General features: G+C 39.8%; 1 protein-coding gene across 1 annotated transcript in view; it reads right to left on the bottom strand.

The window, feature by feature from the left end:
* Positions 1-2,028: 2,028 nt before the first annotated feature.
* PRKN (parkin RBR E3 ubiquitin protein ligase) overlaps positions 2,029-17,543 on the bottom strand; it is a 654,450-nt gene continuing 638,935 nt past the window's right edge. The window contains exons 11-12 of the mRNA XM_065731250.1: positions 9,599-9,716; positions 2,029-3,861 (exon numbers count right to left, since the gene is read on the bottom strand). Of these exons, the coding sequence (XP_065587322.1) occupies positions 3,752-3,861; positions 9,599-9,716 (228 nt within the window). The 3' untranslated portion in view covers positions 2,029-3,751. The remainder of the gene's footprint in view (positions 3,862-9,598; positions 9,717-17,543) is intronic.

Here is a 17,543-nt window from a genome sequence, read left to right as displayed (position 1 = left end):
GGTGTAATCTTTCCTCTGAAGTTCCACTTACTGATTTCTTTTCAAAGTCTACATTTTAAAATGAAATTAGTTGGATTGTAGTTGGCGACAAGGTAAGGGCAGACATACAAAGCATATTTTAGTCGAAGTCATGGCTCCTATAATATTATCTTTGGTAAGCTTTGAGATATGCTTTGTGCTTAGGGAGCCAAGCTGTTCATATTTCCTTCTTAGTCTACTCAGTCTTCAGATTTCACTGCCAGCTGGAATTGAATATAAGACATTTTCTTTATTGTTATAGAGCTGAATTATTAGACAGATAATTATTATTGAATATTTTAGCATATATTCTGTACTTAATCCATTTAACACACATTAAATGGAGCTTAGGTTGCAGTACATGGAACAAGTCTCCAATTGTAATAATCCAAAAGATGAATAAATGTTGAGGTGAACCAACCTCAGCTAACAAAGGCAAACATAGATTTTAAAAGATGCAGAGTTCTTTTTTTGCTTTACATCACTGTAATGAATCATCTTCTTTCAATATTAAATCTTAGTGTTTCCAGAATGCATTGCTAGTGGTGAACACAAACGCACAAGCTCTTGAAGAGTATCTGTATCTGCGTATGCCCTCAGTTTGCCTCTTGTTTTGTGCTTGAGTCCTGTTTCCCTTCCTCACCCTGCAGCTGACAGGAGTACTTCCAGAGGCGTGAGTGCCCAGCCAAAGGGAGCATCTGCCAGGGCTAGCTTCATGAATGCTGTCAAAAAAATGACAATTTGTAAGTTTTAAGAAAAGGGCCCTTCCACCTCCCACTCCTCTGTAACAATGACAGAACATGGGGGAGACACACAGTCCTGTTTGTACATCTGGAATTGCACTCAGTCCTTGGCAGGAACTTTTCCATCACACTTCTGCCATGGCCAACTGTGCTTGAAACTCACTACGACCCCCATCCATACACACACAGCAGGTCTGTACCTAAATCTCTGAGGCTACCAAACCAACTGATAGCTAAGGCTGAGTGGGACTAATCCCACCTTGGAAGCTCACAACTAAAATAAGCGTAAGGGACTGCTAAGACACCCAAGACTTCATTTCTTCTGTTTCATTTTGGTTTAGATCACAATTTCAGTAAGTTTTAAAACAAGTGTTTTAGATTCTTTAAAGGTACTTTCTCCATGCAGAATAAAAAAGAAAAAAGTATAGGAAATTTTAGGTCCACTTCACACATTTATGTAGGCATTCTAGCATTCTTACTGTGTCAGCAGAGCATTAATCTTATTTTTTCATGCCTTCTACATTGTGAAAACCATGAAAATTAATCTTACTGTAAACAGAAGCAAGGTACAGATGGCTGTACCATCTCAAACTGTGTGTGTATACAGATACATATATATATTAATACAGAGAAGATCAGGATGTGTTCTAACAAAATCTGCAGAAGCCGTCCCTTTTTGGCAAGTGGGTGTCATACGGTTGTAAATTGCGAATCTGGAATGTGTGAAGAAGCCTTACGTGGCAGTAAAGTCACTCTCTAAAACTGAATAACACTGACTCAGTGCCTTTATTCTGAATTCCTTTATTCTCCTTTCTTGTCCTTGCTTATGTCTTTGATAAATGTTCATAATCCCAGCTTCTGATGAATTCTTCCCAAGAAAGAGTTCTTTCTTTTGTAGCCTTATGACTCATGCTCAGTCATGCTCTGTTGAGACCAGAAAGAAGTACAGAAGATGATCTATATGGTCCCTTGACTTCAATGGACCTTGATCCAGGAGCCTGTGTTATAAGTATCTACATTAAAATATTAACTTGTTAGGGATAACTCTAACTCAGTGAAATTGTCTTACAGTAGACAAGTTTTTCTACCTCTGTAAGAAAGGCACTAAGCAAAAATGAGAAAGAGACCCAGACTTCTCCCATGCAACTTAGTATAAAAGTAAAATTATTCATGGAGATTTTTCCCAAGCCTGCTGGTAAAAAAAGCCATAAAATGATTAAATAGACCTAGTGAAAGAAATCAAATAATGAAATAATCAGAACAGCAAAATATCCTCATTAAGATACGGCACTTAAATGAACTAAATCACATCATTCTGTTGCACTCCTGTGCTCTAATGAGACTATGTCTGCATACATTTTAGTTCACTAGTGCTAAAAAGGAAAATGGCTTTTACCAGGTGGCTGTTGTGCTCTCTTTGCCACTTTTTTTCTCCCTCTCACAGCATTTTCTTCATTCTTTCAGTTCACTTTCATTTTTGGTACCTCACCCTTTAATCCTTTTTTTTTTTCCCTCAGAGTTTTAAGATGATTTCCAGCTGAGACAGATGAGTACTCCACTGCTTTTAACAGTTGGGCCTTCTTGCAGAGTCTGGGATTTCTTTGTGCCTTGAGATTTTTGCTCTGCACTGACTGATACAAGGCATACCCATCTTTTCAGAAGTCTATGGTCATACCATGCAAGCTGTTAATTCAGACTTGATACATGAAGTTCAGAATTAATTTTCTCCTAAGAGTATGCTTTAATCAAAGGGCTAGTCTCTCAGCTGGGAATCAGCTGAGTTTACTCCATCAAGGAAATGTATTATCCATTACACTCAACATCGTTGTACTCACCTTGTATGAAAATAAATACATAAGAAATGAAGACAATTTTGACAACTTTATTTACTGTATCATTTCCTCAAGCTGGATTGTAGAGGTCCTTACCTGACATGCTGAGATGAACAGTACCCATTTCATTTTAGATTAGCATAGCAATGTAAAGGACATGAAACAGAACGATTGGTCAGAACATGGAAATGCTATAAAGCTTTACTTATTGTTTAAAAATTGTAAAATGAAAGAAGTTCCTTGTTGTTTGAGCTGTGAATACATTTTCAGAAGTATAACCATATTCTGATTCAATTTAGATTGATGATGAAGGAAACCCCCGAGAAGGCTCCTCCTGCTTCTCTTTGCTACATCCAAAGCATTGCTGTAAGCACAAAAAAATGAAACCCTATAAGTCTAGCTTGTGCAACACTTAGTCATATCCAATCACCACTCCAACACTCGTGGTTACAGCTGAAACTGCTCAACCAATCTATCAGAGGTAACATAGTCTGTGATGACTACAGAGGCAGACTTCATGCCATGTGCTATGCAAGCACAAATCTGGCATAAAGCTGGCTGTTTCTATGAGAATTTGGTTTGAAAGCAAGAACCTTACAGAAAACCTGTTTGGAAGGTACCCTGAGTAAACACTGAACAGCCAGTGTCTTCCATCTGCTAAAAAGCTATTAAGCTGTTAAGAAATACAGTCTTAAAATCAAAAACTGTGCTGACTGAGCAAAGGAGTTGGTGCAGGGACTCTTCTCCATAGCCCCTCATACACACAAGCATGTGCTGCCCTCCTGCAGGAGTTAGGGATTTCTGATTAGAAATCACATAATCAATCGAGTCCCTCATAGTAAACCTGACTGCTCTCTGTGCTGATTGCAGTTACTCAGAAAGGTGAGATTTATTCCCCTTTGTGCCACATTGAGTAAATCTGTCCATTAAAACAGTTTCTCTTTTTGCTTAGTGCATCTAAAACATTTGGTGTACATTCAGTGTGAGTTTAGTATTATTTCCTAAGCAAGCAAGAAAAAAACAACGAACTGAACTAACTTCTAAATTCCCCATTCTTGAAACCACTGGGAGTTTTGTTTAAGCAGGGAGTTCAGAATTTGACCCTGATGAAAGCCAGCTGTAGCAACAGTGCCAGCTAGCCCCTGGGCCACTGTGCTATCAGTCAAACCAGTGATTGCCCATGCAGGTTCTGTTCCACTCCAGGCCACAGTTCCAGCACCACTCAAACCTGCACTGAGGTCGAGGACATTTCATGTGCATGCAGCCACCTGCAAAACAGCAGAAGAATGGGTTCAGTACTTGGTAAGCACTTACAGATATTAATCAAAATAACTTTTGATGGCATTCAATTACTAACCAAGTAAGTATTTAGTAAAAGAGAAATACAAACCTGAAGACTGCTTCTCCTCAGCTTTCTAAATCTCATATTCCCTTCCTATTGGGTTGCAACATCCTGATATCATTTGAGGGACTACAGAAGTAGGAACTGCTGACATTTGGAGAGACTGTGCAAGGGAACAGCAATGGCAGGCTCTAAAAACTCATCGAGGTGTCTCCTCCACTGTAGTCTATGCTAGTAGAAACGAGCCAGAAGTTGAACTAAATTATTATTTTTTTTTAATTTGGATTCAATGTTGGAGGGATTTGCAAAGAATAAATTAGGAGACAGATTTTGATGACTGACTGCTTATTAGATAAAAATGGATTAGTAACGTAAGTTGACTAGACCTTCTTAGTATCTGAAGCAGCCTTTTGAATCACATCAATGTTTCCTTTGTGTTGGGTTTCTTACTTGCCCATACTGTGAGAGCAGCTTTAATCTCTCTGCTCACAGCCTTGATGATATGTTTAGTTTGTGATATGTAAAACATTTACATTGTCAAAGGTTATTACAAAAATGTACTTCAGATGGAAATTATGTTGCTTACCACACAAAGAAATCTCTTGTATAATTCAAACAGAATGAAAACCATGCAATAAGAAGTACTGACATGTCATCTCAGTTTGACTCCAGATGGTGATAGGATGTTCAAGGAGTGTGTTTCCTACTGTACGACCTGCTACCCTTACACAACCTTTCCTATAAATGCCACTCCAGAGGGTAAAAACAACAGACACCAGAACTGATTTGTTAAAATAGGCCAATCTGCTTCATTTGACAGAGGGAGAAAACAAGCTGTGATGGCAAGGTATATTCAACACACCAAAGATTTTGTATTTATGTAAGAGATGCAGTTCAACGGATGTTTTTATCTTATTTAAATGTAAGTGTACTGATGGCCAACCTTCACAATACTTTTTACTTAAAGTTCAGACACATTTGTCTTACAATTCATATTCCTCTCTTACAATTCATATTAAGAGAGGAATCTGGATGAAATGCATCTCAATCCTGGTTCAGGAACTAGAGTTGTGTCAAGCATGTGTTCTACCTGCTGAGATCCATCAATCAAGATCTCTGCTGTGCAGACGTTGAGATCAGCAGTCGGAATGCAGGGTGCCTAAAGCAGTGTGGCCCACAGCCCTGTGAGAACAGCAGTCCTCTGAGAGACATCAATGTGTATTTAAACTCACTCAGACTGACAACAGAGCTGTGGGACAGTGCCTTGCTCTTTCATGTTGGCTCTACAGTGTCATGGTTTTATGATTTTCATTATTGGCATTCCACATCATAACATCATGTAGTGCATTCAGAGTTAAAGAGTTAATGCTCCAGCTCCATGGAGCATCAAAAGCTCTGGGTACATTTCTCTCAGAAGAGAACTGTGTTCCCCAGAGTACTTTGCATTGCTTTGTATTTTTATGTTTTTCTGCTCAGAGGGAAAGATAAAAACTGTCTGTGGTCACAGGACACTCACTCTCTTTCCTTTGGGATGGACTCAGCAGTGGGTGCTCGCTGCCGTCCGCCTTCAGCGTTAGCGTAAGGCCTTCAGTTTATCGGACACTCTCTCTTGCTCATTTTATTTGATTTACTAGCCTCAATTCCAATTATATTGTATTATATTGTGTTTTTGCATTTTTATATCTTATTTAGTAAATCAGCTTTCCTCCTCAGATCGTTGCCACTGTCTCCTTTTTCTCTTTCCCTTTCCCCCTTCCCCTTCCCTGGATCATGTGTCCATGGGTCCCCCGCCCCAATCATCACAGAACTAGGCTGAACCAGCCCGTAAAATGTTGACACTACAGAAAAGTTACTGGCATTTAGAAAGATTCTACAATGCCTGTAGAAACACAGGGTCTTGTAGAGAAGTTATGGGCATAAAGAAATACAGCATTGTCACTGTCACTTGAAAAAAAAACCAAACAATGGCCACAGAAACTTCTGAGGAGAGAAAGCAGAATTATTCCTGTGTGTGGAGTCAGTGTGCTCCTCCCAAAGGAGGACTGCTGGCAGATTTCAGCACACAATCACCAGCCTCTTGACACCAGCTGTACTCAGGGAAATGCAAAGTGTTCCTTTCAGTCAGTCCAGAAGCTGGAACGTGCAGTACCCTTTACCAGAGAGGAAATGAGGCACTGCACTTTTCATGCTTTGTGCCCTAATTCATGGGACCATAGAGGTGGGAAGGCACAGGGAAGAAGCAAGAGCTCAGGGAATTTTAGAGCCACTCAGGCAGTCAAAGCAGCTGGGCAGTATCCATTCTGGCAGCAGGTTATCCCAGTTCATTGTACTGGATTTTTCATCATGGCCTGAAGGCCACCTGACTACAGGTGAGAATAAGCTGTTCTGCATTATGATCCTCCCCAGAACACTTTCTGCAAGCACGATTTCACAGAACACTTGTATACCTGTCCCAACCAGTTCTAGACTGTCAATGAAACCACAGCCTCACAGCAGCCAGGCCCACTGAGGACCTCCTGGCTTCCTGTGCTTTTGGAGAAGCAGGCAGACCACTGCAGCTCCCAGGAAGTCTTGTCAGTTTGACTTCTCAAGGATATTAATCATTTTTGTTAAAAGTTTTCACTAACAAGCAGGCACAAGTTTGGTTTGTAAGTGGTGGTTTGAAAACCTGTAATTTGTGCGTGACTACAACTTTTTGGGGAATACAACTAAAGAAAATGCTGCTGAGATACTGTTCCCTTTTGAAAATCAATTATTTAAAATTGGTATATATTTCAATAGAATGCAATTAACAAATGTGTTTTGTTATAAGCCTTTTTATCTTCTGACTCAGTGAAACACATCATTAGTATAAATCCATGGTATTGTTACATGGGAAACAATGGGCTGCCAGCAGTATACAAATGTCAGTCTGGAAGCCAGAACATGCAGTACCCATTATCAGAGAAGACAACATGCACTGCACCTTTCAACCTTCACACCTTAATTCACAGATCACTGGGGTGGGAAGAGACCTCGGGAGATGATCCAGCTCAACCTTCTTCTGCTCATGGAAGGTTCAGCTAAACCTCAGGCTCATGTCTAGTCAGACGTTTCTTAGAATGGAGACTCTACAACCAGTCTGGGCAGCCTGTCCCAGTCTTCAACCACCCTCATGGTGAAAAGTGTTTTCAAATACATTTCGCTACTGCATTTGGATCTGGGCTCATTGCCTCTTATCCTTTCATCCACACTACTGAGAAGAGCCCAACTGTGTTTTCTACCATCTCCATCAGGTATTTATGCACACTAGTAAGATCCCCCTCAGCCTTCTTTTCTCCAGGATAAATAAACCCAGCTCTCACAGCTTCTCATGACATGCTCCTTCCTTGGATTTACTCACCTATATAGCCCTTTCACTTGCCTTGCTCTGCTACATCCACATGTTTATTGGGGAGTTCAGAACTGAACCTAGTACTCCAGACATGTCTCATCAGTAGAAGGATCACCTCCCATGATTTGATGGTGACGCTCCTCCTCATGCAGCCCAGGATACAGCTGACTTCCTTTGCTGCAAGGGCACTACTGGCTCAAACTCATCTTGTACACCAGGCCACTCAGGTCCTTTTCTGTAAAGCTTTCCAACCAGTTGGTCTCCAGCTTGTACTGGTGTGTAGGGTTACTTCTCCCCAGGCTCAGGACCTTTGCATTTACCTTTGTTGAACTTCATGGGGTTCCACTCAGCACACTTCCCAGCCTGCTGAGGTTCTTCTGAATGGCAGCATTACCGACTGGTTCCAGTACACTGAAATATTTCTAGCTTGCTACTGTGTCTTTGTCATTTTGTAATATGAGGCACTGTTTTGACATGGGTCTGTCCATAAGCAAGGAAAGGTCTGTTCCTGCTTACAATCTATTTTGAGTAATTATTTTCTTCCAGGAAAAAAATATAATGGCCTTTATTTATTTCTTGACACATCAGTGATTTTTATAAGCAATTTCCCTAGCTGGAATTATATAAATTATATCATAGTGTCAAATAGGGATATTCTATTTATGATGTGTGTATGGGAACTGCTGAATCACGGCCTGAACCACTGATTGATCACCTGAGGTGAGCACCGAGTCAGCCATGGGGGCACAGGTGAAGGTGATATACCTGTGTGAGTGGAAGGGGTGGAGCCTGGCTCCACCTCTCCCAAACCTCATTTAAGGGCTGACCACCACCAGGGAAGGATCTCTTCTTGGAGATCCCTCCCATGTGGACTCCCCTGTGAGCCTTGTCATCCTGAAGATGAACCATCTTCTCTTTTGTATTATTTGTATCCTATCTATATAGAACTACTCAAAATATTCTGTTATCTATACTATTTCTTTGCAGAGTACCATCCTTGGGAGTTATTTACCCCACAATGTGTTACAACAACTACCTATAAATTAACGATGAAGTTACAGTGTAGGAGAAAGTGAAGATTCTAGCACTGATTCCAGCCTAATCATAAGATTTTTCTTTGTGTATTCTTATACTGTAAGTATGAACAGTCACAAATACTGCCTATTTGTAACCCAGTTCAACTTTCTGGCTTTCCAGCTCATTTTATAAGCCTGTAAATAACTTTTCTGAACTACTCCTCCATTTTTCTTTTGCTGCTCTAGGCAGCAAAAGAAAGTTCTCTACACTTTGCCAAATCTTATCTCCCCTTCTCACTCTTGAATTCATGCTTTCATTCCTTCTGCTCCTTATGCTTCAAATCTCCCACTTTCCATCTGCCAGCTACCTTTTTTTTCTTTCCTCATATGCCATATTTCAGGATTTTGTCCTATTTCTTTTTCAGTAATATTTCCATAGTAGCACTGCTCCAAATGTTTTCTCCCTACAGTTTGCACAGTTTGCAGTGTCTCATTTAGCATTTTCAAAGTCCCATTAGTATAACTGATGCCACAAAATGGGGAGGCAGTCTCTATCCTTAACATTCATATAATATTTACACAAACATTTTAAGATATTTTGATTAATTCACCTTAATACAATCAAGTCTTGGAACAGCACATTCTACAAAGCGTAGCCTATTTGCTTTTCCTATTTCCTCCTTTAATCAGTCCAGTGCTGGTTAAAGGAGGAATCCAATCCAGTCCAAACAGATTACTTTTCATCCTACATGGAAGGCACTAATCAGTGCACAGTTTGTCAGGACTCACATTTCTTCCTCAGACTCGATCTTCCACTGCAGGCATTTCAATGGGTTGAGATTCATTTCATTTAAATTCAGCTGTATGCTGTCTAGACATCTAGATAAGATCTAACTCTCCTATATTCCATCTTCGGTACTTCATCGGACTCATTCTTTGTTTCAATGTGAGATGAGTTTTGTCCTGTAAATGTGTATTTCTTTCCATTCCAATAACTATACAGCTTACTGGGCATTAAGTCATATTAATGCTACACCCAGTGTACCATTTTCCTTGTCTATCACATACCTAAGTGTTTTGTGAGGCTCAGTCAGTGGTTTCAGAGCTAAGCATTTTACATTTACTGGTTTCAAAATAACTTAGATAAAATGGCAGAGGTTTGTGCCCTTCCTCTCTTGTCATGATAGCATGCATATGTGTGCATGCTCGTTCATATATACGTTGTAACATTAATTTTACATGACAGTTAAGTACCAGTTATTTGACAAATTTACCATTTTTCTCCACTGGAATATGGCAGTTAGGGCATGGCTTGGTTGTTTTCTTGATTGTTTCTTTAGATGCCTCTTCCCATCGGGCTTGCATGGCTGCTTTTTCATCGACTACATATCCCTGCAAAGAGAAACTATTTACTCAATGCAAGCTGCATTTTGTATTCGGAAGCAAAAATTCTGTGCCTCTCATAAATCGTTTTCCCCTTGTGGACACAGCACATGCATTGGGTTGGAGGACAGGCTGCCCTCCCTGCTGGGACTCTGCAGGAGATTCTGCAGCCAGGCACAGGTCATGGGCATTCTCTAACTCCCTGCCCAAGTTGCCCCACAGTAGGGCACAGCCGTGCTGCAGAGGCACCTGAGCAAGTAAAGCAAAAGGTGAAGCTCAGAATCAGGTGAACCCTGCTGTGAACTGACATTTTATACAGGTTTGACATTTGCTTCAGAGATTAAATCTCTTTTTGCAAGAAATGCAAAACAGCAAGGCAATGCAATGCATCCAGTGAGGCTCCTGGAAGAAAGCTGTTTTTTCATAATAAAGCATGTTCTTTTGTTTGTAGAGATTTCATTCAAATATTATCTTGTGGAAATGTGTGGAGCTTCATAAAGTACAGAGAAGAAATACAAAGGCTTGGGAGGAAAAGTTATGAAGTCCTGGTGAATAATGAAAGCAAGAATTTCCCCAGCCACAACAACGCAGACAGCAAAAGTCATCATGAACAGGGCTGTAAAAGGGACTCCTGTGTTTGTCCTATTTATGAGTGGGACAAAATTATGTAATCCACACAAGTGTCCTACTTGGCAATTTCCTACCTGGAATGATAATACAAGGACAAAAGAGATGGCAGTGCCCTGGGTAATTTGTATCATACAGGATTGGAAACTATGTTTGAAAGTAAACATTGTGTTTTGGTTCCAGCCTTGAAAAGCAGCTCTATCTATTCGTACTGTGGGGTTTTCTTTGGAAAAACAGTAACCTTAAACTGAATTATATCCTTTGTAAAAATTGTTACAGCTTCTTTGTGTTTCTGCATTCTAGATAACTACATCCTGCTCTGTGAATCAACTTGTATTCCATTTACATGGATTTCTAAAATATTTATTTCTGACAAGTCAGGAAAAGGAAGTTGGCCCAACTTTGAAACATACGATATGACCCTAACTCTGACTGATGTCTACTGAGCTGCTGTGGATAAAACACGTGACTTTTTGTGCTGTCAGTGAGCAAGATGTAGTTGGTTATTTCCTGGCTGAGGTCACCTGAGTTCAGATGGAGTAGCTAAGAGCAATATCTCAAGAACACTAATCTAGTGGTCACTGCATCATGCATCTAAAATAAGCAGCCTCTTTTAATCAGAAAACCTTGAAAATGTGTTTATGCTTTCTTTTCCTTTATGTTATTACTTGTACAAGTCACCTGAGCTCTTTAAACCCTTCTACTGATCCTCGCTTTTCTCCCATTTGCCAGTACTTCTGATGCAGAGGCAACAAAAGTAAACAAAGTTGTCTCAGCTCTATCCTCAAACTGATTTTTACTTTTACCTCTGTGCTTCTGAGCAGGGAATTAGGCTTTACACACTGCTGGGCTTTTCAGTAGTATGGCAAGGGGTGATGTCTGTCAAATGGTGCATTAGAAAGTTCTGGGAAATAAAAAATACTCTTCAGGCTAATAACAAAGAACATAATCTATACCGATCTCACAACACCTTGGTCTTTAAAAAAGGGTGATTTTAGCAAAAAATTTGAGGTAACACAGAGGGGCCAAAACAGAAGATGAGAAGGGTGAGAACAGCAGTGGGGCCTCAGTTTGCCCAGTGACAGAAGGAAGAGGATATTAATATCATCTGGTTGCAACAGCAATTAATTATTTAGCATTCATAAAGACGATACAAGAAGAAAATCACCATGGCAGCAAAAAATGTTACTATTATTTTGAGAATAACAGCTACAAGAAAGACCAGATGTAATATTAATTTTTGTATTCAACTCAGAAGAGCTCCACAGTGGCTCCATTTTTTTCCTCCCAAATCATCCAAATCCAAATGATGTGATTCAGTACTTGGAAGTATATTTTTTTCCACATCTTCATGTCTTTATTGTGCCATAAGAGCAAAAAACACTGAGGCAAGATTTCACACACCTAAGTGCTAATTGGTTTTCTACAAAGATATTTGACCTTAGTTCTAAAAGCAAAGACAAACTTTTCAACACTCAGAAATAATTAAAATAAACAAGTGCAAACTGCACACACACAATTCAATGAGAAAGAACAAACTGATGACAACAGCAGAGTGTATTATTATATTAATGTTTTCCTTTGCAAAACCTCTAGCATGAAACGGATTCAGCAGCATGTTATTTCCAGCCCATTAGAGCTGAAACATCACTCATGCCCAGTATTGCTGAATGCTGAGTTAAAAAATTTCCTGCTGCAGGAAGCAAATGCAGGAAAATGGAACACCTATAAAGTCTCTAATTCATTAAAGAAATCATGCCTTCAAGATCTACGAGCCTATAGTGTTCATATGCTTCACATAGTGCTCCACATACAATGCTGCAAGCACATGTATTTACCTTAATTTTCTACTCCAGTAATAAAGGAAAATTTATATGGCAGTTCTCCATTAGCAACGTCTATTTGCATCACCTTCTTTCACCATAAACTAGCAGACCTCACCATGACAGTGGGAAAGGATAGACCAGAGCTTTCAGCCAGAGGTGACACGTACCACCTGGGTTTGGATAGGAAGCTCTGCAATACTCCACATATGCACCACCTGGGATGGGAGACTTTGTTAGACTTGTGATGCAGTATGCTCCAGTTCCCCACTTATCACAGGGTAGTTGTCAGAGCATTACTGAAAAGCTACTAGCTTTAGGATTTATTTTTTGTTCCCAATCGTTCCGCATATGATAACAAAGAGTGAATGCTCATAAATAACAGGTAGCTCCAGATGAGCTGTTGCAAGCATTTTTAAACCTCCCTTCAGAAATATATCCTAGTGAGATGGTGAAGGAGATCACCTTGATATCTCTGTGTAGCACAGACTACATCTGAAAACTGAAAATCTGTGGCTCAAAATAAATATGAAGCTGTTAACACTGTGTTGTGCTCAGCTTTTCTGAATGTGGTTTCTGGATTCCTGCTTGTTTGTTGCTGCTGTTTATTTCCAGTCTGATAAGCAAAAGAGCTGGTCATGCATTGTTTAAAAAATGTATCCAGTGCAGTTTCCTTTTCATCAGAAATACTTTCCCTTTTGTTCAGAATTTTTTGATTACTAGTTTATTTTATATGGCAAAATCAGATTTAAAATGGAAAGAGAAAGATGTGTAAAATTATGACTATGTAAACTACAGCATTTTAAAAGGCTTTGGTTTCTCAGAAGTGTTAATCATTTTCCACTACAAATGTTAGAAAAACTACAGATACTTGCAAGGGTTTTAAAAAAAGACAAATAATTCATTGTGCACAAAGCAACTTGCAGCCTGCCATAACATTTATAGTAATGCTGCCCATAATTATTTTGGGTTAAAGCTCCAAGCAAAAGCAGCCTCATCTTTCGAAATCTGATCCACAGGGGTTGGTGACAGTCTAACTCCAATTTATTTTGTTTTCTCAGCATCTACTGGGCTGTCTTATGAACACGTTTCCATGAAGTAACCTCCTGTCATGTTTACTGGTGTTTTTTATTTAAGTTCTGGGATAAAACAGCATATATACAGGACATCAGAGAAGCTAGAGGAGCTTTAAAAAAAAAATTATTTGAGTAATTTAAGAGTCAAAAATCTTGTAAAGAAAGGTGCACTCATTTATGTGACTAAAATGCAAGTTCCATGTTACACACGGGGTATTGTGTCTGATATGAGATGAAAGAGATTTTTACCAAATAAAATTGGAGAGCTCTGGTTTGGTGACAATGCACATCAAGGTTCTCACACTGCATACTGGGGATGTTCATATCAGAATAAATTAAACTCAAGTATCTGGTAGATACTGAATGATCACCATTCTAAAGCAGACATCTAGACTAATACAGGTCATTCTCATACAAGTATTTTGCACCGGTGGAAGGAAGAATGTGCTTTTTCCTATAAGTGGAAACATAGCTGCAGTGGACTGTCAGCTTAATCTCTTAAACAAAAGTAGCTTGTCACGTCTTTTTATTTTACTCTGGCCCAAAATACCAAAGCTAACTTTTCTCTATATAGTTCCTCATTAGACAGAAAATCAAGACCTATTCTCAGATTTCTTCCAGTGCATCTTTATTTATAACATAGGGATTCATTTTACTGGGCATTTCTGGGTTATAGTTATTTTTCTTGCACTTTTAATTAGTCATCTGTGAGTCGAAGTATCCTGTGTCCGACACTGGGAATACACCAGTTACTGAACTCAAGCCTCAGTTTCTTTTCCCATTGCATAAGATACTTAAGAAATTGAGCTACATGTGCCATTTTTGTACAGCCATGTTTTACTTAACTTTTTAAATTTATCTGATGGGAAAAAAAAATCAATAGTCTAATAATAGATGTTCCAGATTTCATGCTGTGACTCAAGACTCATTGAAAGATATTTTGTACAAAGTATCTCTCCAATAACCCTTTCTTTCACTAGAATGCAGTGAAATAATTCATATTTTTTGAGGTCAGCATTTACCATTTAGCATTACAATTAACTTTCCCCTTCTTTCCGGTAGAAAAAGAAGCTTACACAGATGGGTCCATGTGAACCTAATGAAATTCAACAAAGCTAACAACAAAGTTTTGCACTTGGGTCGGGGTAATCTCAGGTTTGTGTACAGGATGGGAGAAGAACTCCTTGACAGTAGCCTTGCTGGGAATAACCACTGAGCTGGCAGTGTGCTCTTGCAGCCCAGAAGGTCAACAGTATCCTGGGCTGCATTGGCAGAGGGGTAGCCAGCCAGGACAGGGAGGTGATTGTTCCACTCTGCTCTGCCCCTGTGAGGCCCCATCTGGAGTACCGTGTTCAGGTCTGGGCTCCCCCCCTGCACAGGAAGGATGTGGAGTGGGTCCAGAGAAAGGCCACAAAGGGCTGGAGCAACTCTCCTATGATGAAAGACTGAGGGAGCTGGGATTGCATAGCTTGGAGCATGCTCTATGGAGACTTCATGAAGGCCTTCCAGTATTTAAAGGAAGATTATAGACAGGAGAGAAATCAACTTTTTATACAGGTAGATAGCGGTAGGGCAAGGGGGAATGGTTTTAAAATAAAGGAAAAGAGATTTAGATTAGTCGATTAAATGTTGGGGAAGTTTTTCACTAAGTAGGGGGTGAGGCACTAGAACAGGCTGCCCAGAGAGGTTGCAGATGTCCCATCCCTGGAGGTGTTCTAGGACAGGTTGGATGGTGCCCTGATCTAGCACTTAATTTAGCAGTTGGCAGCCCTGCCTGCAGCAGGGGCTTTGGAACGTGACGATCCTTTGAGGTCCCTTCCAACCTAAGCCATACTATGATTCTATGATACTGCATGTTTCTCATTTTAACTCTTGGCCATGGCACACCATTTCAAATACCACACCTTTTGTCTTCCACAGTTCTTAAAGCAGTACAGAAGGTTTGCTGTAACGGTGAAGAAACAATTCTCTAAGTGATATCTGCAGTATTTTACAGCATAAAAACAAAACATCAATAACCAAGAACTGATTCAGAAGTCACGCACCTGTGGAGTCCAATGTAATACATAAATTTTCCCTAATAACCCACCCTTCACTGAATTTTCAAAGAAAATTCTTTAATACTTCTTTAATATAATATGTAGGTTGCTCTGCAAGTAATGCCTCCTATTCACTTCCATCAAAATTACAACAGATACAAAAAGAACAGTAACACGATTTGATAGAGCAACAAAAACTATTTTTCAACATGGTTGCTACCATTAGCTATGCATTTTTCACCAGCAGTGACCAAGAGCCAGCATGCCATGCTTGCAAAAAATCTGCATGAGTGAAAGTGACCCACTGCTGAAATGTACCACCCACTGCCTCACTGTGCTCACATCCACTTACAATATTGGAAGAAATACACTGCATCAATCATAATTTTCATGAAGTGCTAGCTTAATATTTAGTATTTTAACATTACAGTAATTCAGCTAAGGATTTTCTGTGAGTGCCTTTGTTTGGGAATTCCATGTTAGAAGTAAATTCTGAAACAGCTCTTGTTCACAGTGAGCCAATATGTTTTTCTGCATAATTACAGACAACTGCCACCTACATAGAGACCAGCCTTCACAACTCTTTGTGTGTGCTGGAAATCTACAGCGAAAACATCTCAAGAGATTAGACAGACAGATGTTCAGTGACTGGGAGGGAAACCTAGCAAGACACAGCTGTGTATTTGTACCACCTACTGGCAATTTAAAGATCTGCATACATGAGGCAATGAGAGGAAACAAAGGGCTGGATGTTTTCACTTCCAGCCTAAGTGCGATGGGAGCCTTTCCAGGAACAACGCCACAAGACTTCAGCAAAGTGCTACGTGATGTTACAGGCTTTCCTGGATGTTAGTGCACCTAGTACGTTTTCATGCTACACCTGTGCAAGCACACAGTCACTTCTCAGAAGTTATCAGATGGTTCTGTTTCAGATCTTATCACTTGCTTGAAGGCTTATGACCAAGTTATGTCTGAATTCTGCAAAAGTCAAGATCCAAGTAGCATGTACTGATGAACTGGATTGGATCCATAAAAAAAAATGTAATTCAAAGCTTTGCTGCTTCTCAGCTGAGGAACTGGGCTAGTTGTGGTTTGTTCTGATGGGCTCCTGGGCTGACAGGAGCTCTGGTTAAGTTACATCCTGCCAGTGGCAGAGAAACAGTTGGCATCTGGATCCTGCAACAACCCCATTTGATTGAGGGGTGTGTGAACAGCAGTTGTCAGTGAAGACTAAGGCAAGAACAGTTGTTGAATAAGTCCTACAGAACACCAGAGAAACATCAGAAACTAAGCATATCCATAACTTCAACTATCATAGAATCATAGAATGGCTTAGGTTGGAGGGGACCTTAAAGATCATCCATTTCCAACTGTCTACTGAAGGCAGGGCTGCCACCCACCAGATCAGGCTGCTCAGGGCCCCACTCCATCTGGCTCAAAATACCTCCAGAGATGGGGCATCCACAACTTCTCTGGACAGCCTGTTCCAGCATCTTGTCATCCCCTAAGTAAAAAAATTCTTCTTAATGTCTAACATAAATTTCCCCTTTTAGTTTAAAACCATTCCCCCTTGTCCTATCACTGTCTACCTGTGTAAAAAAGTTGATTTCCCTCCTGTTTATAATCTTCCTTTAAATATTGGAAGGCCATAATGATGGAATCCTGAGGGTCACCATTTGTGACAAACCATAGAACTGTTGACAACAACACCATCTCATCAATTCTTTATCTATCTAATAACACAGCTTTCAAATCCAACTCTCTCCAATTTAGAGAAAAAGAGGTGGTGTGAGACCATGTCAAAGACCTTGCACAAGTCCAGGTATACAAAATTTGAACGTAAGTCACGCTGTTATTGTAAATGGACTAAAAATAGTTCTTTGATAGTTTGCTAATATTTTGATAAGACTGACAATAAAATCTTGACTTTGTGCACATAGTGAACCTAGTCTGAAATGAACACCTTCAGCAGGGAGCAAGATTCTTTTTCAGTTTAAGAAAATGGCAGAAGTTCACACAACCTATTATGTAACTTAGATAACAGAAACTGTTAATTTGTAGCTGCACCAACACCTAAAGATTTATGTTTAGTGTTGGATCTTCCTGGAGCACAAAGTTTGCAGGGCTGAGCTGCTAGAACTAGCTGAGCAGCAATTCAGACTTGGACTAAGAGTAGATATGGCCTGATATGATTTTAATAGCTGAGCTTGGAGTAGAAGAGACCACTTAGCAAATTTTACAACACCATCCACCAGGGATGTTTTATCTAGG

This window comes from Cyrtonyx montezumae, unplaced genomic scaffold (genome assembly GCF_038088225.1).
Source record: "Cyrtonyx montezumae isolate F1298 unplaced genomic scaffold, pur_monq_1.0 scaffold_0, whole genome shotgun sequence".
Lineage (NCBI taxonomy): Eukaryota > Metazoa > Chordata > Aves > Galliformes > Odontophoridae > Cyrtonyx > Cyrtonyx montezumae.
The sequence above is the reverse complement of the archived record's forward strand: the minus strand, read 5'-3'. Positions and strand labels throughout refer to the sequence as shown.